Below are 26,580 nucleotides of genomic sequence, written 5' to 3' on the forward strand. Positions count from 1 at the left end.
ATCTTTAAAATTGTGGATGCCACAGATTTTCGTCCTTTGTGGGGGCGGAAGTGGGCGGGGCGACGTTTTGAAATATTTTTGTAGCAGTGACATATCACAGAAGTCTGGATCCAAAACATCGTTGCTCTAGATCTTATAGTCTTTGAGCACTAGGCGCTGAAGGGGACGGACAGACGGACAGACGGACGGACGGACAGACAGACAGGGCTCAATCGACTCGGCTATTGATGCTGATCAAGAATATATATACTTTATGGGGTCGGAAACGATTCCTTCTGGACGTTACACACATCCGCTTTTACCACAATTCTAATATACCCCAATACTCATTTTGAGTATCGGGTATAACGAGGTGGAACGTTGTGAGTTGCTGCGGACACCGCAACTCTACAGTTATACCCGATACTAAGTCAGTATGGCTCTCCTGCGGCAGACGCCGCTAATATTGAACCTCACGACAAAGGGGGCGTGCGGGAGAGACAGAAAATCAGTCTGAGCGTGACGTCGGGCGCTGCGTAGCCACTAAAAATTGATTTCTTGCTTTTGGCTACAAAAATGATCCGATCTGATCCAGATTCAGCAATCTGATAGATATGGTCATTATCTATGATTCTGCGTTTTTAGTTTTCTGGAATGTGCAATATTGTGGAAGCAACAGATTTTCGTCTTTTGTGGGGGCGGAAGGGGGTGGGGCGAAATTCTGAGATATACGTTTAATAGTGAGATCTAACAGAAGTGCGGATACCAAACTTGGTTACTCTAGCCTTAATAGTCTCTGAGATTTGGGGATGCCCCAGATTTTCGTCCTTTGCGGGGGCGGAAGGGGGTGTGGCGAAATTTGGACACGAAACGGTCAAGGTCCGATATCACAGGAGTGTGGATACCAAATTTGGTTGCTCTGACTCTTATAGGTTCTGAGATCCTTGAACTCATATTTCGCAATTGACAAAACCGACCATGAAACCTGTGTGTTAGAGAGAGACAGAGCGAGAAAGAATGAAATTGTTTTCTTGATTCTGGCTATAATCATTATACGATCTGGTTCAGATTTTGCACTGTAGAAGATATGGTCATCCTCACCGATTCTGTTTTTGGTTTTATCGTATCTTTAAAAATGTGGATGCTACAGATTTTCGTCCTTTGTGGGGGCGGAAGTGGGCGGGGCGAAGTTTTGAAATATTTTTGTAGCAGTGACATATCACAGAAGTCTGGATCCAAAACATCGTTGCTCTAGCTCTTATAGTCTTTGAGCACTAGGCGCTGAAGGGGACGGACGGACGGACGGACGGACGGACGGACAGACGGACAGACAGACAGGGCTCAATCGACTCGGCTATTGATGCTGATCAAGAATATATATACTTTATGGGGTAGGAAACGATTCCTTCTGGACGTTACACACATCCACTTTTACCACAAATCTAATATACCCCAATACTCATTTTGAGTATCGGGTATAAAAAGGCACAGGAACAGAACAGGCACTAGCACAAGCAGGGACTCTGGCTCAGACTGAGACTCAGGCCACTAAGAGTTCCCGCTGCCCCCAAGAAATATGACTACACGTTCAAACCATTAAAAGGCCATTTTCGCAACGACTTCGGTGACGCAGGTTCTGTGATTGCAACTGCCAGACTCGGCCGCAGCCACATCCCCATCCCCATCCCCGTCTCCATCCCCATGCACATACACAGCCATCTAGCTGTCCAGCTGTCCACGTCGTCGCGACGTCACTTATGTCTGGCTCAGCGTCTGGGCTCTTGCTCTTACTCTTGCTGTTGCTCTTCCCCTGCGCTGGCTGTAGTTTACGATCGTATTAAAATCATCTTAAACAACACGCAATGCCCGAATAGCCAGACAGCCAGAATGGTAACACAGACGCACACACACATTCACGCACACATGACATAGACACACAGACACATGAGCCACGCCGAATTCCTGACCATGCCACACAATGTTGCAATAAGATCCGCCAACGGACGTTGGACAATAACCGACGGAGGGGAGACCCGGGACAGCCGCTGGCGTTGATTAAACCACGTCGACATTGCAAATTATAGTTGCCCTGCATTGTGACGGCATTATCAGCCATACCTGCAGCCACATCTGCAGATGTGTGATGTGTAGATATGCTGATGCAAGCGGTACGCGAGGCTGCGAGGCCGTGGTCGTGGCCGTGGCCGTGCTCCCGACATATCCATCACAATCAACCAGTGTGGCCAGGGGGAGCCACGCAGGGAGGAGCCCAGTCGTTGCAAAGGACCTAAAGGCCGAAAGCTAAATTGGCAGTTGAAATTAATAAACTTTAATTGTTACGAATTGGTAGACGGGCGACTTTCACGTACCTTCGCCGTCTTGTCCGCCCAAAGATGCTTAACCAGACGTATGTATACTCTGCCCCGCCCCGCCAGCATGCAGCCCATCCCCCGTCCAGTCCATGACCTGCTCCACCCGGTAAGCAATTGCCTTCTACAATGCTTCGGGGGCATGCAAAATTGTTGCCAAGTCGGAGATCATTATGACGATAAATACATATATTGCCTGGCGTTTGCGGCTGCGTGCCGCTTGGCTGACTCCCTTGCCTCTTGGCCGTCCGACTGAGCTGGACCTCCAGCTCGGTTCGGCTTGCTGCTACCCGTCTTGAGCATGCGCTCCAGTCGCCGCGTGCGGGGTAGGGCTGCTCTGTCCGTACCATTGCCTGCGGTGTGAATAATATTTCAGCGTACAAAATGGTAGTTCTGGGACCCAACGACAGCCGAAGCCACAGCCACACCACAGTAAAGCGGAAGGAAAGATAGGATAGTATTGGCATAAGTCAATGCTGCAGTAGACTTCTAAATCATTATGGTGGATATTGGATCCGAAGTAGTAGTTATAACACGAGGTTATATATATGCGGAGATTGGACTGAATTTAAGATGTCGACAGCTAAAAAAAAAAACAGCGCTTGAATCTTGTGGAGATTGCGATTAAATGATGATGACTTTTGCTTCCTGGTGCTAGAAAGTTTTTTTTACATATTTCACGGAGGCTCTGGTTCGTAACATCTCAAGTGCCGTGATTGGCAGCACCTGCTGTTGTTCTGTTCTAATGGGTAGCCGGATATGGGCCGGGGCCCTTCACATTGGCCATAAACTGAAATTGCAAACATAAAAGCAAACAGAAACTTAACCACGGCCAACTGAATACGTAAAATCGTGAAATTTATTTTGCAGCGGACCGCGTGAGCTGTGCTGACCTCATATGTGGCCCGAAGGATACTTGCTTGGTGGATCTGGAGACGCGTCTGCCGCGTTGCGTGTCCTGTCGGTACAATTGCCCGAAGCAGCGACCGGTGAGCCTCCGCTGGAGTGGAACGATGTGACACATTTTACTTAACGTCCTTTCCCACTTTCAGGTGCCCAAAATATGCGGATTCAACAACCACACATACAGTTCATGGTGCGAGGTATATCAGCACTCCTGCAGCACCGGGTTCTTCATAGGTATCAAGGCCGCGGGGAGCTGTTAGAGAGAAGCTGCTGCGAAGCATCTACGTATTAATATCATTAGCAAATGACATAGAAGGCGTTATGGGGGGAGGTAGCTGTCGCGCATTTCTGCGCTGTGTACTTCCACAGTTCCAGCATCCAAAGATTCTCGTTGAGCGTTTCGTGTTGTAAGCGGTGGATGGCCTAAGGTGGTTGGCAAACCGTCCAAACTGTCCACTAAATAATATCGAACACACTTTCATAATGCAAAGTATTATCAACCATACGCCATTACGTATTGCAAGCTCTCTTATCCGACATATGTATGTATATTGCAAGAGAAACCACATATCTTAAGAGGCTTTTGTATTTAACATTAACATAGGCTACTTCATAATTAATTTAAACGATTGATTTTCGTGCGCAATTCACTCGCATTTAGTTTAGCCACACGCGTAGCCGACCGACGTCATATTTATTTAACATTACCATTTTCTACTTTTTTTTAAAATCGAAGCTAATTTAATTAATTGACTGATAGCTTAACCGTATAGAAAGATTTTTAATTAATACTATACACATATACATAAATACATACATAAATGTAAATCAATAAGTATATGCACACATAATCCACACATACCTATGCATATGTTTGAGCAATTGTTAATTAAATGTGTTTCCATCTTAAAAGTAAAGGCCTTTCAATCGCTCTCGCCGGACAGTTCGAATATGTCGTTGGCCCGCTGATAGCGAGCCTGGGTAATCTTTAAATTGGCCATCTTCCGTTTTTCCACGGGCCTGGAAGCGCTGATAGTTTCACCCCTCCCTAAGCCGCTGGTTCCCTCGTTGGCCACCACATTAATCTATCGAAGCAAATCAGAAAATATTAGGTAAATTAGTTATATGAACATTATGTGGCTGTAACATCATGTTTTCCGGTGTCAGTAAGCCTGCACTGGCGTTGGTCTTTCCCAGGGTATTGCCCTTCTGCCACCCAAGCTTGCTCAACATCTTGAACCCTTTGTTTGAGCTGGCAATCTCCCTGCGAATGTAGGTTTTACGAAGCGTTAACGGTAACTACTGAGCAAGAAACTTTCGAGCGTTCGGGCACTTACGTATGCACACACGCCACCTCTGTCTTCTCCTTGTCCGTACTGCTTCCCACGTTGACGCGCCGCGTTGCCGCACGATCATTGTAGTTTGGTTTCTGCTGTCCATTGCCACTAGCTTCAACAAATTCTATAAACCGATAAGAGGATAAAGTAAATGCTTTCCTGGTAAGAAAACAAACGTCGAAGCTAGTTACGTTACGACGGCTACTACTCACTCTCATTTTCCAGACCGTACTTCTTTTGCAGCTTCTTCAGCTGCTCCTTGTGAGACAATACCGTCGCAGTTGATGACAACGCTGTTGCTGCCACTGGCGCTTGCGTCTCTATCAAAAGACCCGGCTCGCATAGTCCGCACGTGCTGTTTCCCTCGTGCACATGACACAAGAGCTTAGTCTGTCCAATGGTGACAACACTCCCGTGTACCAGATCTTCGGATCGCTCGCCATGCGCATGCCATTGAGTACGGTGGCATTCCGGGAGCCAAGGTCACGACATCTATAAATTCCCGACTTGGCCTCGTAGTAGAATTCCAAATGACTCTTGCTCACGTTCACATCTGGTATGATGACATCGCGACCTAGCGATCAACCCTTATATGTGATCAAATAAAGGCTTCCGACCAGTAACTCCTCCACGTTTGTTTCCTGAACAATGATGCGCAGCGAGGGCGGATACTTCTTGGCGATGTCTATACATGTTGGGAGAACAGAGGGAGAGGTGTATTGTATTAAAAGTCTGTAGAACGACCATTACAGAAGGCGAGATAAAAATGCGGATCGGATCTCTTAAACACCTTGAAAGCGTCCAGCAGCCTTGAAGACGGGAACACTGCCGTCGTCTTCAGTGGCGCTACTGCTGCTATCGTTGTCGCTGGAGTTGGAGCTAGAACTGGAGTCGCTTGACTCGGACAGCTCGCCGTCTTCGACGTCTTAGTTATCATCGGCATTGCGACGTTTCCTTTTCGGTTTGCGGCAACGCTCCTTCTTGTTCTTCTTCTTACTGTGCTTCTTGTTCTTCTTCTTCTTCGCCCTGCGCTTGGACTTTTCGGCTCGTTCTCTAAGCTTCTGCTTTTCGGTTTTAATCTTTTGCAGCGTTGCTGTGTCCGTTATGACGCCTCCGAGTTCGTCGAACTCCACCTCATCATCCTCGTCCTCGTGCGGCGCCGGCTCCGATCCGGGCTTAGCTGCGTCGTTCGCCTGCAACCAGTGAAGAAAAGAAATCCGCGTTTTTATCGAAAGTTCTGGGTCTTAGTTCTTACCTAATGCATTGCTACGCATTCGGTCTATGCTCAGTTTGTGAAAACTAACCTTTAAAAGTCTACTATATGCGCAGGGGTTCAAGTGCTGGGCACCGAGGAGAAGAAGAACATCGGTTAATTATGTGGGCGCCAGTGGGATGTCCACACCCGCTCACCTGCACCTGAGCCTGCGAATGAAACTCGTACGAGTCTTTGCCGTGATCGTAGCTGTAGTAGCAGCCCGTGTTGCCATCGTAGTACAGATCGTACTCCTGGGAGAAAGAGAAACAGAGAGCGGGTTAAAAAAAATTCGTGCCCACGATCTACTTAGGTCCATCAGAGCGATAACCTCTGAATGTCACAGCACAACGCAGCGGAACGGGACGTCATAAAGATTACATTCGTTGTTTATTGCATATTTACCGCGTTGTAGTAGTAGCCTGTCTTCGGATCGTAGTACATGCCCGACGTCGGCTCATACACGAAGTTGTTTAGGTTCTCCGCATGCTTAGCCGCCTGGCGCATCTCGTCCACAAAGCTGAAGACATCTGTTGCCGAAACTGAAAATGACACAACAACCGCTATAACGCCATGTCACAACACATTGCAAGGGACACTGCGCCCTAGCTAAATTATCGCCCATAGCCACTAGGCCATAAATCGTACACACCCCCACATCCGCCCACTTGCGCAACTTTCAAGCAGCTTTGCAATAAACGGAAGAATGGGATCTCAGGGCAGCAGCGCTAATCTCAGGCACTAACAAGCTTGAATGTTTGACGCACGCTTTATGATCCGGCCTGGGGCCCCGTTGATAGCGGCAGCGGGTGGATGGAACGTGAAAATTGTACCTACTCCTTGGAAAAGCATACTGTGATAGCCCTTACCTCGTGCAGGCAGGTGGAGGAGCATGAAATGTCAAAAAGAGTGTTGATAAGGTCAACCAATGACCAGTCACATGTGTAAATCATTTGTTTTTTTACAGAAATTTAAGAGATGGTGGTCTATCTTGTTTCCTATTATGCAGAATAATAATATGCGTCATAAAGTCTGTTGCAACGTAGGTCGGCAAATCGGGAGCTATTGCCAGCAATTGATAGACAGTATTCCAGTCCGAGCGATTAGCATACATCGCGTAGTTGTAGTTTCAGATTCAGATTCAAATTCGGATTCAGCTGGTCTTGCTACTTAAGTGTTTTAGTTTTTAATTTGCTACTAAACGCCTGCTGCAGATTGTGCAGTTATGTCTACGTCTGACGGAATTGCATTGCGAAAATTGAGCAACTCTTATCGGGGAATAGTGCGAATCGAGGTGTGCTGTCAAGGCGCCTGGTGGGTTAGTCGTTACTCATCGTTCGAGACAAGCGGTTGGACCCAGAGCCCAGATTAACCGAATCAAAATTATGGATGTGGTTCAAGAGGTGTACAGTCGATTCTGTGCGGAAATATCAAAGGGCTTGAAGCGGTCCACACATGCGCTATGTGCTTATGTGCAAGACTTGCCGACGGGCGACGAGATGGGGAAGTATCTCGCACTGGACTTGGGTGGAACCAACTTCCGGGTGCTGCTTGTTTCCCTCAAAGGTCATCACGACGCCATGGTGGAGTCCCAGATATATGCAGTTCCGAAGGATTTGATGGTTGGCCCTGGCGTCGAGTTATTCGATCACATCGCTGACTGTCTGGCCAGATTTGTGGAAAAGCATGAAATGCGAAATTCCCATCTCCCACTAGGTTTCACCTTTTCGTTTCCCTGCGAACAGAAAGGTCTCAAGGAGGCCATTTTGACGCGCTGGACAAAAGGCTTTGGCAGTCCGGGTGTGGAAGGCGAAGACGTGGGTCGTTTGCTGCATGAGGCCATCCAGCGACGGGGCGATGCTGACATTGCCGTCGTGGCCATACTCAACGATACCACAGGCACTCTCATGTCCTGCGCACACCGAAATGCTGACTGTCGTATAGGCGTTATCGTGGGAACTGGCTGCAACGCCTGCTACGTCGAAGACGTAGCGAACGTGGATCTTCTGCACGCGGACTTCAAACGAAACCAGAAAGAGGTCCTGGTCAATGCAGAGTGGGGAGCCTTTGGTGAGAGCGGCCAACTGGATTTTGTGCGCACCGAATATGACCGCGAGGTGGACGATACGTCGATCAAGTCGGAGCAATTATTTGAAAAAATGACTTCCGGCATGTATCTGGGAAGATTAGTTCGTTTAATACTGATGCGCGCCATGCAGAGCAAAGTCCTATTCAAGTTAAGCAATCGACGGGAACATTTTGCCACCGCGTTGCAAAAAAATGAAGACGTCTTCGAAACACATTCATAACCGAGATTGAGTCGGATTCTTTTACAGAATTTTCGAAAACAAGAACTATTATCACGGAGCTCTTTGGGCTGGAGAAGGCCTCAGTCGAGGACTGCCAGAAAATCAAGTACATCTGCGAGTGTGTGTCCAAGCGGGCGGCCACCTTGGTGGCCATTGGCGTCAGTGGCCTGATCAACAGAATTTCAGATCGCAGAGTTTTTGTTGGCATGGACGACTCCGTGTACAGGTACCATCCTAAATTTGACGCCTACATGCGCAATACAATGCACAAGCTGGTGAAGTCGGACAAGGAGTTTGATATTATGCTATCGGAGGATGGATCGGGGCGTGGTGCGGCTCTTGTCGCCGCTGTCGCCAGTAAGACGAAGTGATAGAATAAACGAGGGGGAACGTTGTGAGTTGCTGCGGAGACCGCAACTCTACAGTTATACGCTAATATTAAACGACACGACAAGGAATGCGTGCGAGAGAGACAGAAAATCAGTCTGAGCGTGACGTCGGGTGCTGCGTAGCCAGTGCAAATTGATTTGTTCCTTTTGGCTATAAAAATGATCTGATCTGATCCAGATTCAGCAATCTGATAGATATGGTCATTATCTATGATTCTGCGTTTTTAGTTTTCTCGTATCCTCAATATTGTGGATGCCGTCCTTTGTGGGGGCGGAAGGGGGTGGGGCGAAATTTTGAGATATACGTTTTATAGTGAGATCTAACAGGAGTGCGGATACCAAATTTGGTTACTCTAGCCTTAATAGTCTCTGAGATTTGTGAATATCCCCAGATTTTCGGCCTTTGCGGGGGCGGAAGGGGGTGTGGCGAAAAATTTTGAAACAAACTCGTCTCGGTCCGATATATTTGGAGTGTGGATACCAAATTTTGTTGCTCTAGCTTTTATAGTCTCTGAGATCTTGGCGCTAATGTTTTACTCTAAGCAAAGCCGGCTATGCTACGTGTGTGTTAGAGAGAGACAGGGCGAGAAAGCATGAAATTGTTTTCTTGATTCTGGCTATAATAAATATACGATCTGGTTCATATTTTGCACTCTAGAAGATATAGTCATCATCTACGATTCTGCGTTTTTAGTTTTCTCGTATCGTCGAAATTGTGGATGCCACAGATTTTCGACCTTTGTGGGGGCGGAAGTGGGCGGGGCAAAGTTTTGAAATATTCTTGTAGCAGTGACATATCACAGAAGTCTGGATCCAAAACATCGTTGCTCTCGCTCTATATATAGTCTTTGAGCACTAGGCGCTGAAGGGGACGGACAGACGGACGGACAGACGGACAGACAGACATGGCTCAATCGACTCGGCTATTGATGCTGATCAAGAATATATATACTTTATGGGGTCGGAAACGATTCTTTTTGGACGTTACACACATCCACTTTTACCACAAATCTAATATACCCCAATACTCATTTTGAGTATCGGGTATAAAAATTGGCTCATTCCTGGAACTTACATTCTGCGGCAGTCTCCTTTTTTTCACTTTTGCCAGGAACTTCTTCCTCGTCTGAATCGATGCTAGACTGTATGGCTGTATGACATAGTTTCTTCTCCTGGCTCAGCTGTGTCTGAAAATCATAATTATTAATACATACTATATGCACTATAAAATGTTTTTTTTACTTGTTTCAGCTTTTGTTTGTTGGCCGCAAGCCTAGTGTCGTATTTTCGGATAATTCCATGTAGTTTTTCAATGTACTGGTATAATTGCCGCTGATCGCAGGCCTCTACATCCTGCATGCTCTTCAACTGTATAAAATCATGCTCTGAAGCAGCTTCACTAGAATCTTCCCCGGCCGCTGCCTCCGCCGCCTCAGACATTTTCTGTTTTTATAATTTTTTTTGAGTGCTTCGCCTGATGAAGGTGTAAATTGCCAGGACAGAGAAGTATTCGATTTTGGTGCACTTGATATAACAAGTTATAACAAAATAAAACATAAATTTCGTCGATGAAGTCAAAATATACGGTCTGACTCAAAGAAATATACCAAAATATACCGTTCCATTTTTAAAATATACCGTAAATATATATATCTACATTCTATATACATATTCCTCGCTTTTGATATTCCATCGAATATTACTAGCTAGCCCCACATAATTTGATCCAATGTTCCAGTTCCACCTGAACGATAGGTGGCCAGGGCTGAGGGCGACGCGCCATCTAGTGGAAGTCCAGAAGGCTCGATGGTGTATGGTGACATCGGGGGGAGCTGGAGCCGTACTGGGGATATAAGAAAGAGAATAGGATTAGTTATATGTAGTAGTAAAGGGAAAAAGGGATAAATAGGAGTGAAAATATTAGAAAACGTGGATTGGATTATGGAAATCGTGGCGCGTGGACGGAAGAGGAACGTCGAAATTTGAAATTTTGTGCTTAAAACAGAAAGTTTGAAGTGAGTACAGGAAAAAGCGGGCGAGAAAATAGGTTGTAATGCAGAAAATTTTACTCACAGCCGGCAAGGAATATAGCCACCAGAACCGGGCCAGAAGGTTTCCTGGAGTCCTCTCCAGAAACCCCGAAACCCTATTCACACACACACACGCGCACACGTATACACGGACCTATATAAATTAAGGGCTGACCGGCCACGGCCAGCGATCGCCCGCGTCGTTTGAACTTAAAGGAAAAAAAAACATAATCCGCACTCCAAACACCGTTCCACATTAAATGTTATTTTGTTCTGTGTGTGGTCCTTTATTTAGTATTTAGTATTAGCTTAAACCGTTTAACGTAAAATCTTGGCCATTGAACTAAATATGTAAAAACACCAACACCTTTCACGAGCGTAAAGCTGGTCCTTAATGGCGCGGGGTGATTGATGCTAGGGATGGATAGACGGAGGCAGTTAACGGAAATATAAAATATGTGATAGGGACTTACGAATTACAGTTGAACATTTTGTCGCTATTCGATGTCGCAGGTGAACGTAAGTCACTGCCGTTCAACAAAAAAAATGGACAGGGAGTTTGCGACGGACACATTGCCTGGTGGACTGTGATATCGAATAAATCTGTGATGGAATGTGATATTGGAATAAGTTAGAGTAAGTCATGTAGGTAAATGTTCATTGTAGTTTCGCACCTGCTTGTTTAAAACAAAGCAGCTTTCGTGTTTTTGAACCTGTTGTCTGTCTGCCGAGAGGTGGTGAGGAGTAGGTGGCCCGGGAGTCGTAAAGACAACCCGCGATGCATCTGATGTCATGGCAGATCGGTATGATGGATGACAGGAACAAATCACAAGCAAAGTGAGCTCATGCGCCGTGAGGCTTCTCGTTTATCGGCCATCGCTTAGAGTAGATGACAGGCCACACAAAGGTGGTGTTCGTAATTGTAGGATATCCGTAGGGCGACTGTCAAGTGGAGCGCAGAAACTGGAGCGGTTTCTGGTCCCGGCTAGTCACGTGTCCACCTCTTAATGAATCTTGTAAGAAGAAGAAGAACTGTTAGGCATTTTTGTTGTTAGGTTTTGTGTTGTGTTGAATGTGTTTGAAGTTTGAGTGTCTTAGGTGTCGATCGAATATACATGTATGTTATTATTTATTTATTTATTCAAATATTTAATTGCATATATCTCGTTAACGGCGCTAGTTGGCGCAATATTTATATCGGTATTTATTTATTTATTTATCGGAGTATTTATTGGTCCGAAGCGTGGTGTTATTTATTCTTACTAGTTATTTCTTTGGGTATTTATTTCTTTATTTATATATATTATCTTAGTTTAGGAGTTTCCCTTTTTTTTTAATATTGGTGTTGCTCGGTGCAGATGCCACAAGAAGGGGGTAGTCGACAGTATCATACGCGAACAAAACAGTGGACCAGATAGGAGAAGTGTCAGGGGCGATGTTTGATCAAGATCGGGAGGAACTTGGAGCTGTGGGTGGGTTGCCAAGAACACCGGTCCAGGCCAGGTCAGAAGAATGGCCAATGTCCGATCCTACACCCACGCTTGCTTCCGAACTGGCATCAGCAGTCAACGTATCGTTGGCGCAGGCTCATGCGACACACAGGGCAGCGAACACTGACTCGATTAGTCGGGTGTTGCAGGAGGAGTTGCGTAAGGGGTTTATCGAGATGATGCACCAACTCAACGAGGTCCTCCAGCCGGTTAGACAGCTGCAGCAGCAGAAGGAACCGCGGCGGGAGGAGGTTCACCACGAGCAGGAGTATCGAGGAGCAATCGAAAGGTAAGCCGTCTAGCACGACTGATGCGCCGATTCCGCCACCAAAACCATTTTTGGCTCGCTCGGGGCGAGGTGGTATTGGTCCAAAACCGTCTTCAGGAGTAGGACCGACCGCATCCAGTGAGCAGCATCAACGGGGTGGGCATCAAGCGCGAAATTGGCGAAACCCGATAGCACTCAGACACTCGGGTCAGGGTCGTGGCGAGGGTACGAGAGCTGGTGGGATTCCTCGAGAAGATCCGCATCCAAATCCCCCGGGTTATACACCTTGGCCACGGTGGGGCCGAGTCGAAAAATGGGACGTGACGTTCGACGGAGACAGCAACAAAATGACAGTCGAGGATTTTGTGTTCCGAATTGAATTCCTACAAGCCCAATGCCGCTGTCCGTGGGATGAAGTTCTAAAGGGATTTCATCACCTGGTTACAGGAAACGCGCGGCAGTACATCCGTGATCATGGCTGTGGTGTTTGGCAGGAACTAAGGGGCGACTTAATTGCTCGTTTCCGAGGCACGGCGTCCGAGTTCGACCGCATGAGAGAACTGCGAGAAAGAATGCAGTGGTCAAACGAGAGTGTGGAAGACTTTTTACATGTCATGAGAAAGCTCGCGTCGAGGTCGGAGATGCCACCACCTGAAAAGGAGATGGTAAAAATCGTCAAAAAGGCACTCACAGATGAGATAGCGAGTTTCGTCTACGGATTACGGGTTTATTCCTTAAACCAACTGCGGGATGAGTGCGTGGAAATAGAGGCACATCTGAAGAGGAAGGCTCGATCTTCGTGGCGAGGAGCACCCAAAGCCACAAACTATGGTCGCGGGGCGAATGCGAACGTCAGCGAGGTCGCGCAGGATCGGTCGAGTAGCGATGAAGAGGCAGAGGTTATTGAGGAAGCGCAAGTGACACAGCGTGTTCCACAGAAGTTGATTTGCTGGAACTGCGGGCAGACCGATCATGGCTTTAGGGACTGTATGGCATCGGAGAGGCGAATTTTCTGCTACCGGTGTGGAAAGCCCGATGCATATTGTCCAAACTGTCCGAATTGCGAGGGAAACGAGAAGAGGGGTGCGATCCAAGCAGGCGAATCACGCTCACAGAAGGGGCCTGCGCAGAGAAAGTAGAAGAAAATAAAAATGAATTAGACAGACGTAAATTGCATGCTATGTTAAGGAACTTATCATATGAAGAGCGCTTAAGAAATTATTTAGAAACCAGAAATAGAATATTTTGCGAGCACTGTCGGTGCGGGTGAGAAAGGCGAGAACCCGGTTTAAGCAAAGGCGAGCTATGAGGAGGCAGGTGATTGCTTCAGTAAAGCGTTGTTGCAAGAAAGACCCGAGAGTTTTCGCAGAAATCTCTATAATGGGCGAGTCCGTGCGAGGCCTGTTGGATTCAGGCGCAACACACAGGATGCTAGGGTGTAATGGTCAGGAATTCCTGGAGAAGCTGGGCGTGGAGTCTCGTCGATATTCTTCTATAGTGAAGGTAGCGAATGGGGAAGATCGCGCAATCGTTGGCCGAGTAGAATTACCGGTGAAATACAAAGGAGATGTAAAAAGATTAACGTTTTTCGTATTCCCTTTCTTGGAGCAGGAAATTTACTTGGTGGTAGACTTTTGGCGGGTATTCTCATTGGCTCCTGAGGTGATGGGAGAAGGTCCAGTAGGGGCATCTCACAGATTAGTGGAAGAAGTGCTGGCTGATCAAGTCGCTCACTATGTGGAAGGCCCGGAGAAGGAGATAGTGCAGGAAGAATGGGAGTTGTCAGAAGAGCAAAGGGCAGCCTTGGATCAGGTGAAGGCAGAGTTTCTGACTTTCGAAGCCGTAGGCCTGGGGAGGACGTCGAGAGAGACTCACAAAATTCAGTTGGTGGAGAAGGCCGAGCCTGAAGATGGATCCGGATCGTGTGTCGGCCATTTTGCGCATTCCCGAGCCGCGATCTGTTCGAGAATTGCGTAGTTTCCTGGCAACTGCGGGCTGTTACCGGCGCTTTATGAAAAACTATGCTGAGATGGCCGGTCCGCTCACAGACGCCCTGAAAAAGTCGGGAAATGGAAAGTTTAAATTGACGGGGGAGGCAAAACGAGCCATGGGGGAGCTAAAAGCTGCACTCACCTCGGCACCAGTCCTGGTACACGCGGATTTCAAGCGGCACTTCTACATACAGTGCGACGCCTCACATTATGGGGTAGGAGCCGTACTCTTCCAACGGGATGACGAGCAGAACGAGAGGCCCATAGCGTTTTTCTCTGCCAAACTGAATTGCCACCAAAAAAACTACTCGGTGACAGAGAAGGAGTGTCTGGCAGCCCTTATGGCGATCCTTAAGTTCCGTCCGTACGTAGAGCTTATGCCGTTTACAGTCATAACTGACCACGCCAGTCTCAAATGGCTCATGACCATGAGGAACCTGGATGGTCGCTTACCTCGTTGGACCCTTCAACTGCAAGCCTTCGATTTCGGCATAGAACACCGGAAAGGAGCGGACAATGTAGTGGCAGATACATTGTCGCGCAGTATTGAAGAGCTGGAAGTGGATCCGAGTAGTATCCTGGGTTTTGAAACGGTGGAGTTTGAATCTGGAGAATATCAGGAGTTAAGGAAGGAAATAATAGAGAACCAAGACCGCTTACCTGATCTTGGATGATCAACTGGAGGGCGCCGTCTGGAAATTGTGGGTTCCGAGTTCGCTGACGGCCGCGTTGACAGACAAAGCACATTCGGAAGAGAAGACAGCGCACGGAGGAATCGCAAAAACCTTGCACTTATTGCGTAGGCAGTTTTACTGGCCGAACATGGCGATAGAGGTGCGGGATTATATCCGACGGTGCACCGTGTGCAAGGAGTCGAAAGCGCCGAATTATCGGATGCAGGTCGGGATGGGGCAAGAAGTGGTCACTGAGCGCCCGTTCCAAAAACTTTATATTGATTTTTTGGGCAAATATCCGCGGTCAAAGAACGGTCAGGCGTGGATATTTATTGTAGTTCACTAGTTCTCTAAGTTCACATTCCTAAAGACCATGACCAAGGCCACAGAAAAGGAAGTTGTAAGATTCCTCCTTCACGTGGTGTTTTACAAGTTTGGAGTGCCGGAGATGATTCACTCGGACAATGGGGCTCAGTTCGTCTCGAAAACTTTTAAGGAGATGACCGATGCATTCGGAGTCACTCATATGAGGACGCCAGTGTATTCTCCGCAGAGTAACGCAGCCGAACGCGTGAATCGCACAGTACTCAGCGCGATTCGGGCTTATCTGGAAGACGATCACCGGGACTGGGATGTGCATCTGCCGGAGATAGAACTGGCTATTAGGAACTCGGTTCACGAGGCGACAGGCGTAACACCATTCTTCGCAGTCTTCGGGCAGCAAATGTATTTGCATGGGTCATGCTACAAGCTGGCAAAGCGACTGCGGTCAATCGGCGAGCATGACATATCGCTGCTGGAGGGTCAGGACAAGCGACAACTCATCCAAGAGAGGAGTCGCGCTAGTTTACATCAGGCATACGAGCGTAGTAGGGTAATGTACAACCAGCGAGCTCGGGTGTTTTACGCGAGGCCGGGACAAGAGGTATTCCGCCGAAATTTTGTCTTTAGTGACTTCGGAAAAGGCTTTAATGCCAAGTTCGCGCGCAAATTCATCCGATGCCGGGTAGTGAAGCCAGTAGGAGAGAACGCGTATGCTCTGGAGGACCTTAACGGCCGTCCCATAGGAGTGTACCACGCCAAAGACCTGAGAATGTAGTGAGGTGTGGGTGTGGCCTACGTTGGGCGCGGCAGAAGAATGCAGGGCACGCCGGCGTGTGCTCAATAGTGTTCTGGAATCCGGTGGGCATGCCCACGCGTATGTTGTCCATCCTGGGACTGACGACATACTCGTGGTGGTGTTCCAGTCCCACCTGAACGATAGGTGGCCATGGCTGAAGGCGACGCGCCATCTAGCGGAAGTCCAGGGAGGCTCGATGGTGTATGGTGACATCGGGGGGAGCTGGAGCCGTACTGGGGATATAAGAAAGAGAATAGGATTAGTTATTAGTAAAGGGAAAAAGGGATAAATAGGAGGGAAAATATTAGAAAACGTGGATTGGATTATGGAAATCGTGGCGCGTGGACGGAAGAGTAACGTCGAAATTTGAAATTTTGTGCTTAAAACAGAAAGTTTGAAGGGAGTACAGGAAAAAGCGGGCGAGAAAATAGGTTGTAATGCAGAAAATTCTACTCACAGCCGGCAAGGAATATAGCCACCAGAACCGGGCCAGAAGGTTTCCTGGAGTCCTCTCCAGAAACCCCGAAACCCTATTCACACACACACACGCGCACACGTATACACGGACCTATATAAATTAAGGGCTGACCTGCCACGGCCAGCGATCGCCGATCGCGTCGATTGAACTTAAAGGAAAAAAAAACATAATCCGCACTCCAAACACCGTTCCACATTAAATGTTATTTTGTTCTGTGTGTGGTCCTTTATTTAGTATTTAGTATTAGCTTAAACCGTTTAACGTAAAATCTTGGCCATTGAACTAAATATGTAAAAACACCAACACCTTTCACGAGCGTAAAGCTGGTCCTTAATGGCGCGGGGTGATTGATGCTAGGGATGGATAGACGGAGGCAGTTAACGGAAATATAAAATATGTGATAGGGACTTACGAATTACAGTTGAACATTTTGTCGCTATTCGATGTCGCAGGTGAACCTAAGTCACTTCCGTTCAACAAAAAAAATGGACAGGGAGTTTGCGACGGACACATTGCCTGGTGGACTGTGATATCGAATAAATCTGTGATGGAATGTGATATTGGAATAAGTTAGAGTAAGTCATGTAGGTAAATGTTCATTGTAGTTTCGCACCTGCTTGTTTAAAACAAAGCAGCTTTCGTGTTTTTGAACCTGTTGTCTGTCTGCCGAGAGGTGGTGAGGAGTAGGTGGCCCGGGAGTCGTAAAGACAACCCGCGATGCATCTGATGTCATGGCAGATCGGTATGATGGATGACAGGAACAAATCACAAGCAAAGTGAGCTCATGCACCGTGAGGCTTCTCGTTTATCGGCCATCGCTTAGAGTAGATGACAGGCCACACAAAGGTGGTGTTCGTAATTGTAGGATATCCGTAGGGCGACTGTCAAGTGGAGCGCAGAAACTGGAGCGGTTACTGGTCCCGGCTAGTCACGTGTCCACCTCTTAATGAATCTTGTAAGAAGAAGAAGAACTGTTAGGCATTTTTGTTGTTAGGTTTTGTGTTGTGTTGAATGTGTTTGAAGTTTGAGTGTCTTAGGTGTCGATCGAATATACATGTATGTTATTATTTATTTATTTATTCAAATATTTAATTGCATATATCTCGTTAACGGCGCTAGTTGGCGCAATATTTATATCGGTATTTATTTATTTATTTATCGGAGTATTTATTGGTCCGAAGCGTGGTGTTATTTATTCTTACTAGTTATTTCTTTGGGTATTTATTTCTTTATTTATATATATTATCTTAGTTTAGGAGTTTCCCTTTTTTTTTTAATATTGGTGTTGCTCGGTGCAGATGCCACAAGAAGGGGGTAGTCGACAGTATCATACGCGATCACGCGTAAACAAAACAGTGGACCAGATAGGAGAAGTGTCAGGGGCGATGTTTGATCAAGATCGGGAGGAACTTGGAGCTGTGGGTGGGTTGCCAAGAACACCGGTCCAGGCCAGGTCAGAAGAATGGCCAATGTCCGATCCTACACCCACGCTTGCTTCCGAACTGGCATCAGCAGTCAACGTATCGTTGGCGCAGGCTCATGCGACACACAGGGCAGCGAACACTGACTCGATTAGTCGGGTGTTGCAGGAGGAGTTGCGTAAGGGGTTTATCGAGATGATGCACCAACTCAACGAGGTACTCCAGCCGGTTAGACAGCTGCAGCAGCAGAAGGAACCGCGGCGGGAGGAGGTTCACCACGAGCAGGAGTATCGAGGAGCAATCCCGAAAAGGAAGCCGTCTAGCACGACTGATGCGCCGATTCCCCCACCAAAACCATTTTTGGCTCGCTCGGGGCGAGGTGGTATTGGTCCGGAACCGTCTTCAGGAGTAGGACCGACCGCATCCAGTGAGCAGCATCAACGGGGTGGGCATCAAGCGCGAAATTGGCGAAACCCGATAGCACTCAGACACTCGGGTCAGGGTCGTGGCGAGGGTACGAGAGCTGGTGGGATTCCTCGAGAAGATCCGCATCCAAATCCCCCGGGTTATACACCTTGGCCACGGTGGGGCCGAGTCGAAAAATGGGACGTGACGTTCGACGGAGACAGCAACAAAATGACAGTCGAGGATTTTGTGTTCCGAATTGAATTCCTACAAGCCCAATGCCGCTGTCCGTGGGATGAAGTTCTAAAGGGATTTCATCACCTGGTTACAGGAAACGCGCGGGAATGGTACTGGCAGTACATCCGTGATCATGGCGGTGGTGTTTGGCAGGAACTAAGGGGCGACTTAATTGCTCGTTTCCGAGGCACGGCGTCCGAGTTCGACCGCATGAGAGAACTGCGAGAAAGAATGCAGTGGTCAAACGAGAGTGTGGAAGCCTTTTTACATGTCATGAGAAAGCTCGCGTCGAGGTCGGAGATGCCACCACCTGAAAAGGAGATGGTAAAAATCGTCAAAAAGGCACTCACAGATGAGATGAGATAGCGAGTTTCGTCTACGGATTACGGGTTTATTCCTTAAACCAACTGCGGGATGAGTGCGTGGAAATAGAGGCACATCTGAAGAGGAAGGCTCGATCTTCGTGGCGAGGAGCACCCAAAGCCACAAACTATGGTCGCGGGGCGAATGCGAACGTCAGCGAGGTCGCGCAGGATCGGTCGAGTAGCGATGAAGAGGCAGAGGTTATTGAGGAAGCGCAAGTGACACAGCGTGTTCCACAGAAGTTGATTTGCTGGAACTGCGGGCAGACCGATCATGGCTTTAGGGACTGTATGGCATCGGAGAGGCGAATTTTCTGCTACCGGTGTGGAAAGCCCGATGCATATTGTCCAAACTGTCCGAATTGCGCGGGAAACGTGAAGAGGGGTGCGATCCAAGCAGGCGAATCACGCTCACAGAAGGGGCCTGCGCAGAGAAAGTAGAAGAAAATAAAAATGAATTAGACAGACGTAAATTGCATGCTATGTTAAGGAACTTATCATATGAAGAGCGCTTAAGAAATTATTTAGAAACCAGAAATAGAATATTTTGCGAGCACTGTCGGTGCGGGTGAGAAAGGCGAGAACCCGGTTTAAGCAAAGGCGAGCTATGAGGAGGCAGGTGATTGCTTCAGTAAAGCGTTGTTGCAAGAAAGACCCGAGAGTTTTCGCAGAAATCTCTATAATGGGCGAGTCCGTGCGAGGCCTGTTGGATTCAGGCGCAACACACAGGATGCTAGGGTGTAATGGTCAGGAATTCCTGGAGAAGCTGGGCGTGGAGTCTCGTCGATATTCTTCTATAGTGAAGGTAGCGAATGGGGAAGATCGCGCAATCGTTGGCCGAGTAGAATTACCGGTGAAATACAAAGGAGATGTAAAAAGATTAACGTTTTTCGTATTCCCTTTCTTGGAGCAGGAAATTTACTTGGTGGTAGACTTTTGGCGGGTATTCTCATTGGCTCCTGAGGTGATGGGAGAAGGTCCAGTAGGGGCATCTCACAGATTAGTGGAAGAAGTGCTGGCTGATCAAGTCGCTCACTATGTGGAAGGCCCGGAGAAGGAGATAGTGCAGGAAGAATGGGAGTTGTCAGAAGAGCAAAGGGCAGCCTTGGATCAGGTGAAGGCAGAGTTTCTGACTTTCGAAGCCGTAGGCCTGGGGAGGACGTCGAGAGAGACTCACAAAATTCAGTTGGTGGAGAAGGCCGAGCCTGAAGATGGATCCGGATCGTGTGTCGGCCATTTTGCGCATTCCCGAGCCGCGATCTGTTCGAGAATTGCGTAGTTTCCTGGCAACTGCGGGCTGTTACCGGCGCTTTATGAAAAACTATGCTGAGATGGCCGGTCCGCTCACAGACGCCCTGAAAAAGTCGGGAAATGGAAAGTTTAAATTGACGGGGGAGGCAAAACGAGCCATGGGGGAGCTAAAAGCTGCACTCACCTCGGCACCAGTCCTGGTACACGCGGATTTCAAGCGGCACTTCTACATACAGTGCGACGCCTCACATTATGGGGTAGGAGCCGTACTCTTCCAACGGGATGACGAGCAGAACGAGAGGCCCATAGCGTTTTTCTCTGCCAAACTGAATTGCCACCAAAAAAACTACTCGGTGACAGAGAAGGAGTGTCTGGCAGCCCTTATGGCGATCCTTAAGTTCCGTCCGTACGTAGAGCTTATGCCGTTTACAGTCATAACTGACCACGCCAGTCTCAAATGGCTCATGACCATGAGGAACCTGGATGGTCGCTTACCTCGTTGGACCCTTCAACTGCAAGCCTTCGATTTCGGCATAGAACACCGGAAAGGAGCGGACAATGTAGTGGCAGATACATTGTCGCGCAGTATTGAAGAGCTGGAAGTGGATCCGAGTAGTATCCTGGGTTTTGAAACGGTGGAGTTTGAATCTGGAGAATATAAGGAGTTAAGGAAGGAAATAATAGAGAACCAAGACCGCTTACCTGATCTTGGATGATCAACTGGAGGGCGCCGTCTGGAAATTGTGGGTTCCGAGTTCGCTGACGGCCGCGTTGACAGACAAAGCACATTCGGAAGAGAAGACAGCGCACGGAGAAATCGCAAAAACCTTGCACTTATTGCGTAGGCAGTTTTACTGGCCGAACATGGCGATAGAGGTGCGGGATTATATCCGACGGTGCACCGTGTGCAAGGAGTCGAAAGCGCCGAATTATCGGATGCAGGTCGGGATGGGGCAAGAAGTGGTCACTGAGCGCCCGTTCCAAAAACTTTATATTGATTTTTTGGGCAAATATCCGCGGTCAAAGAACGGTCAGGCGTGGATATTTATTGTAGTTCACTAGTTCTCTAAGTTCACATTCCTAAAGACCATGACCAAGGCCACAGAAAAGGAAGTTGTAAGATTCCTCCTTCACGTGGTGTTTTACAAGTTTGGAGTGCCGGAGATGATTCACTCGGACAATGGGGCTCAGTTCGTCTCGAAAACTTTTAAGGAGATGACCGATGCATTCGGAGTCACTCATATGAGGACGCCAGTGTATTCTCCGCAGAGTAACGCAGCCGAACGCGTGAATCGCACAGTACTCAGCGCGATTCGGGCTTATCTGGAAGACGATCACCGGGACTGGGATGTGCATCTGCCGGAGATAGAACTGGCTATTAGGAACTCGGTTCACGAGGCGACAGGCGTAACACCATTCTTCGCAGTCTTCGGGCAGCAAATGTATTTGCATGGGTCATGCTACAAGCTGGCAAAGCGACTGCGGTCAATCGGCGAGCATGACATATCGCTGCTGGAGGGTCAGGACAAGCGACAACTCATCCAAGAGAGGAGTCGCGCTAGTTTACATCAGGCATACGAGCGTAGTAGGGTAAGGTACAACCAGCGAGCTCGGGTGTTTTACGCGAGGCCGGGACAAGAGGTATTCCGCCGAAATTTTGTCTTTAGTGACTTCGGAAAAGGCATTAATGCCAAGTTCGCGCGCAATTTCATCCGATGCCGGGTAGTGAAGCCAGTAGGAGAGAACGCGTATGCTCTGGAGGACCTTAACGGCCGTCCCATAGGAGTGTACCACGCCAAAGACCTGAGAATGTAGTGAGGTGTGGGTTTGGCCTACGTTGGGCGCGGCAGAAGAATGCAGGGCACGCCGGCGTGTGCTCAATAGTGTTCCGGAATCCGGTGGGCATGCCCACGCGTATGTTGTCCATCCTGGGACTGACGACATACTCGTGGTGGTGTTCCAGTCCCACCTGAACGATAGGTGGCCATGGCTGAAGGCGACGCGCTATCTAGCGGAAGTCCAGGGAGGCTCGATGGTGTATGGGGACATCGGGGGAGCTGGAGCCGTACTGGGGATATAAGAAAGAGAATAGGATTAGTTATATGTAGTAGTAAAGGGAAAAAGGGATAAATAGGAGTGAAAATATTAGAAAACGTGGATTGGATTATGGAAATCGTGGCGCGTGGACGGAAGAGTAACGTCGAAATTTGAAATTTTGTGCTTAAAACAGAAAGTTTGAAGTGAGTACAGGAAAAAGCGGGCGAGAAATAGGTTGTAATGCAGAAAATTTTACTCACAGCCGGCAAGGAATATAGCCACCAGAACCGGGCCAGAAGGTTTCCTGGAGAGGAACACTGGAGTTCGAGAAAGTCGACTGCGGAGAAGAAGACTGTCCAACGTGAACCTGAGTGAGTTCGTTCCAGTTGCGCGTGTGTGAGCCAAGTAGCGCAGGACGTGTGAAGGGGGAGGGTGAAAGAGGACGATCGTTGCATCTGCGTTTTTAGTTTTCTCGTATCGTCGAAATTGTGGATGCCACAGATTTTCGCCCTTTGTGTGGGCGGAAGTGGGCGGGGCAAAGTTTTGAAATATTCTTGTAGCAGTGACATATCACAGAAGTCTGGATCCAAAACATCGTTGCTCTCGCTTTATATATAGTCTTTGAGCACTAGGCGCTGAAGGGGACGGACAGACGGACTGACAGACGGACAGACAGACATGGCTCAATCGACTCGGCTATTGATGCTGATCAAGAATATATATACTTTATGGGGTCGGAAACGATTCTTTTTGGACGTTACACACATCCATTTTTACCACAAATCTAATATACCCCAATACTCATTTTGAGTATCGGGTATAAAAATTGGCTCATTCCTGGAACTTACATTCTGCGGCAGTCTCCTTTTTTTCACTTTTGCCAGGAACTTCTTCCTCGTCTGAATCGATGCTAGACTGTATGGCTGTATGACATAGTTTCTTCTCCTGGCTCAGCTGTGTCTGAAAATCATAATTATTAATACATACTATATGCACTATAAAATGTACTTTTTACTTGTTTCAGCTTTTGTTTGTTGGCCGCAAGCCTAGTGTCGTATTTTCGGATAATTCCATGTAGTTTTTCAATGTACTGGTATAATTGCCGCTGATCGCAGGCCTCTACATCCTGCATGCTCTTCAACTGTATAAAATCATGCTCTGAAGCAGCTTCACTAGAATCTTCCCCGGCCGCTGCCTCCGCCGCCTCAGACATTTTCTGTTTTTATAATTTTTTTTGAGTGCTTCGCCTGATGAAGGTGTAAATTGCCAGGACAGAGAAGTATTCGATTTTGGTGCACTTGATATAACAAGTTATAACAAAATAAAACATAAATTTCGTCGATGAAGTCAAAATATACGGTCTGACTCAAAGAAATATACCAAAATATACCGTTCCATTTTTAAAATATACCGTAAATATATATATCTACATTCTATATACATATTCCTCGCTTTTGATATTCCATCGAATATTACTAGCTAGCCCCACATAATTTGATCCAATGTTCCAGTTCCACCTGAACGATAGGTGGCCAGGGCTGAGGGCGACGCGCCATCTAGTGGAAGTCCAGAAGGCTCGATGGTGTATGGTGACATCGGGGGGAGCTGGAGCCGTACTGGGGATATAAGAAAGAGAATAGGATTAGTTATATGTAGTAGTAAAGGGAAAAAGGGATAAATAGGAGTGAAAATATTAGAAAACGTGGATTGGATTATGGAAATCGTGGCGCGTGGACGGAAGAGTAACGTCGAAATTTGAAATTTTGTGCTTAAAACAGAAAGTTTGAAGTGAGTACAGGAAAAAGCGGGCGAGAAAATAGGTTGTAATGCAGAAAATTTTACTCACAGCCGGCAAGGAATATAGCCACCAGAACCGGGCCAGAAGGTTTCCTGGAGTCCTCTCCAGAAACCCCGAAACCCTATTCACACACACACACGCGCACACGTATACACGGACCTATATAAATTAAGGGCTGACCGGCCACGGCCAGCGATCGCCCGCGTCGTTTGAACTTAAAGGAAAAAAAAACATAATCCGCACTCCAAACACCGTTCCACATTAAATGTTATTTTGTTCTGTGTGTGGTCCTTTATTTAGTATTTAGTATTAGCTTAAACCGTTTAACGTAAAATCTTGGCCATTGAACTAAATATGTAAAAACACCAACACCTTTCACGAGCGTAAAGCTGGTCCTTAATGGCGCGGGGTGATTGATGCTAGGGATGGATAGACGGAGGCAGTTAACGGAAATATAAAATATGTGATAGGGACTTACGAATTACAGTTGAACATTTTGTCGCTATTCGATGTCGCAGGTGAACCTAAGTCACTGCCGTTCAACAAAAAAAATGGACAGGGAGTTTGCGACGGACACATTGCCTGGTGGACTGTGATATCGAATAAATCTGTGATGGAATGTGATATTGGAATAAGTTAGAGTAAGTCATGTAGGTAAATGTTCATTGTAGTTTCGCACCTGCTTGTTTAAAACAAAGCAGCTTTCGTGTTTTTGAACCTGTTGTCTGTCTGCCGAGAGGTGGTGAGGAGTAGGTGGCCCGGGAGTCGTAAAGACAACCCGCGATGCATCTGATCTCATGGCAGATCGTTGTGATGGATGACAGGAACAAATCACAAGCAAAGTGAGCTCATGCACCGTGAGGCTTCTCGTTTATCGGCCATCGCTTAGAGTAGATGACAGGCCACAGGTGGTGTTCGTAATTGTAGGATATCCGTAGGGCGACTGTCAAGTGGAGCGCAGAAACTGGAGCGGTTACTGGTCCCGGCTAGTCACGTGTCCACCTCTTAATGAATCTTGTAAGAAGAAGAAGAACTGTTAGGCATTTTTGTTGTTAGGTTTTGTGTTGTGTTGAATGTGTTTGAAGTTTGAGTGTCTTAGGTGTCGATCGAATATACATGTATGTTATTATTTATTTATTTATTCAAATATTTAATTGCATATATCTCGTTAACGGCGCTAGTTGGCGCAATATTTATATCGGTATTTATTTATTTATTTATCGGAGTATTTATTGGTCCGAAGCGTGGTGTTATTTATTCTTACTAGTTATTTCTTTGGGTATTTATTTCTTTATTTATATATATTATCTTAGTTTAGGAGTTTCCCTTTTTTTTTTAATATTGGTGTTGCTCGGTGCAGATGCCACAAGAAGGGGGTAGTCGACAGTATCATACGCGATCACGCGTAAACAAAACAGTGGACCAGATAGGAGAAGTGTCAGGGGCGATGTTTGATCAAGATCGGGAGGAACTTGGAGCTGTGGGTGGGTTGCCAAGAACACCGGTCCAGGCCAGGTCAGAAGAATGGCCAATGTCCGATCCTACACCCACGCTTGCTTCCGAACTGGCATCAGCAGTCAACGTATCGTTGGCGCAGGCTCATGCGACACACAGGGCAGCGAACACTGACTCGATTAGTCGGGTGTTGCAGGAGGAGTTGCGTAAGGGGTTTATCGAGATGATGCACCAACTCAACGAGGTACTCCAGCCGGTTAGACAGCTGCAGCAGCAGAAGGAACCGCGGCGGGAGGAGGTTCACCACGAGCAGGAGTATCGAGGAGCAATCCCGAAAAGGAAGCCATCTAGCACGACTGATGCGCCGATTCCCCCACCAAAACCATTTTTGGCTCGCTCGGGGCGAGGTGGTATTGGTCCGGAACCGTCTTCAGGAGTAGGACCGACCGCATCCAGTGAGCAGCATCAACGGGGTGGGCATCAAGCGCGAAATTGGCGAAACCCGATAGCACTCAGACACTCGGGTCAGGGTCGTGGCGAGGGTACGAGAGCTGGTGGGATTCCTCGAGAAGATCCGCATCCAAATCCCCCGGGTTATACACCTTGGCCACGGTGGGGCCGAGTCGAAAAATGGGACGTGACGTTCGACGGAGACAGCAACAAAATGACAGTCGAGGATTTTGTGTTCCGAATTGAATTCCTACAAGCCCAATGCCGCTGTCCGTGGGATGAAGTTCTAAAGGGATTTCATCACCTGGTTACAGGAAACGCGCGGGAATGGTACTGGCAGTACATCCGTGATCATGGCGGTGGTGTTTGGCAGGAACTAAGGGGCGACTTAATTGCTCGTTTCCGAGGCACGGCGTCCGAGTTCGACCGCATGAGAGAACTGCGAGAAAGAATGCAGTGGTCAAACGAGAGTGTGGAAGACTTTTTACATGTCATGAGAAAGCTCGCGTCGAGGTCGGAGATGCCACCACCTGAAAAGGAGATGGTAAAAACCGTCAAAAAGGCACTCACAG

General features: G+C 47.6%; 3 protein-coding genes, 3 long non-coding RNA genes and 1 pseudogene across 12 annotated transcripts in view; 2 read left to right on the forward strand and 5 right to left on the reverse strand.

Annotated features, from left to right (window-relative positions):
• The window catches only part of LOC117190000, a 29,586-nt gene extending 25,420 nt beyond the window's left edge, over positions 1-4,166 (forward strand). For all 5 annotated transcript variants that reach the window (XM_033395086.1, XM_033395083.1, XM_033395084.1 and 2 more), the window contains 2 exons: positions 3,219-3,337; positions 3,401-4,166. In XM_033395086.1, coding sequence (XP_033250977.1) covers positions 3,219-3,337; positions 3,401-3,514 — 233 coding nt within the window. In that variant the 3' untranslated portion in view covers positions 3,515-4,166. The remainder of the gene's footprint in view (positions 1-3,218; positions 3,338-3,400) is intronic.
• LOC117191685 (angiogenic factor with G patch and FHA domains 1-like) lies at positions 3,888-5,074 on the reverse strand (the record flags this gene model as incomplete). The annotated part of the gene is made up of 4 exons (XM_033396485.1): positions 3,888-4,339; positions 4,413-4,518; positions 4,592-4,715; positions 4,804-5,074. Coding segments are annotated over 4 exons (663 nt in total), but the record flags the coding sequence as incomplete, so codon positions are not given.
• On the reverse strand, positions 5,073-10,102 carry LOC117190002 (SUPPRESSOR OF ABI3-5-like). 3 transcript variants are annotated; one of them, XM_033395089.1, is made up of 7 exons: positions 9,784-10,101; positions 9,617-9,728; positions 6,249-6,385; positions 6,002-6,097; positions 5,896-5,931; positions 5,382-5,784; positions 5,073-5,276 (listed from the first exon to the last, which is right to left on the reverse strand). In XM_033395089.1, exons 1-6 carry the CDS (start codon positions 9,979-9,981, stop codon positions 5,518-5,520), a joined length of 846 nt encoding a protein of 281 aa, XP_033250980.1. In that variant the 5' UTR covers positions 9,982-10,101; the 3' UTR covers positions 5,073-5,276; positions 5,382-5,517. The 3 variants fall into 3 exon arrangements, with proteins under 3 accessions (XP_033250980.1, XP_033250981.1, XP_033250982.1); XM_033395090.1 differs by lacking the exon at positions 5,896-5,931; XM_033395091.1 differs by lacking the exon at positions 5,073-5,276 and having other exon boundaries at positions 5,671-5,784; positions 5,847-5,931; positions 9,784-10,102.
• On the forward strand, positions 7,082-8,532 carry LOC117190001 (annotated as a pseudogene).
• A 1,045-nt stretch (positions 10,103-11,147) lies between the features above and the next one.
• On the reverse strand, positions 11,148-13,055 carry LOC117191340. Its single transcript, XR_004474010.1, has 3 exons — positions 13,021-13,055; positions 11,246-11,584; positions 11,148-11,174 (listed from the first exon to the last, which is right to left on the reverse strand). It is a non-coding gene; the product is annotated as an uncharacterized LOC117191340 (long non-coding RNA).
• Positions 13,056-13,314: 259 nt separating this feature from the next.
• LOC117191341 lies at positions 13,315-14,500 on the reverse strand. The gene is made up of 3 exons (XR_004474011.1): positions 14,463-14,500; positions 14,205-14,382; positions 13,315-13,451 (listed from the first exon to the last, which is right to left on the reverse strand). It is a non-coding gene; the product is annotated as an uncharacterized LOC117191341 (long non-coding RNA).
• A 4,915-nt stretch (positions 14,501-19,415) lies between these two features.
• LOC117191342 lies at positions 19,416-20,490 on the reverse strand. The gene is made up of 3 exons (XR_004474012.1): positions 20,453-20,490; positions 20,195-20,372; positions 19,416-19,441 (listed from the first exon to the last, which is right to left on the reverse strand). It is a non-coding gene; the product is annotated as an uncharacterized LOC117191342 (long non-coding RNA).
• Positions 20,491-26,580: the final 6,090 nt, after the last annotated feature.

This window comes from Drosophila miranda (genome assembly GCF_003369915.1).
Source record: "Drosophila miranda strain MSH22 chromosome Y unlocalized genomic scaffold, D.miranda_PacBio2.1 Contig_Y1_pilon, whole genome shotgun sequence".
NCBI classification, from domain to species: Eukaryota; Metazoa; Arthropoda; class Insecta; order Diptera; family Drosophilidae; genus Drosophila; species Drosophila miranda.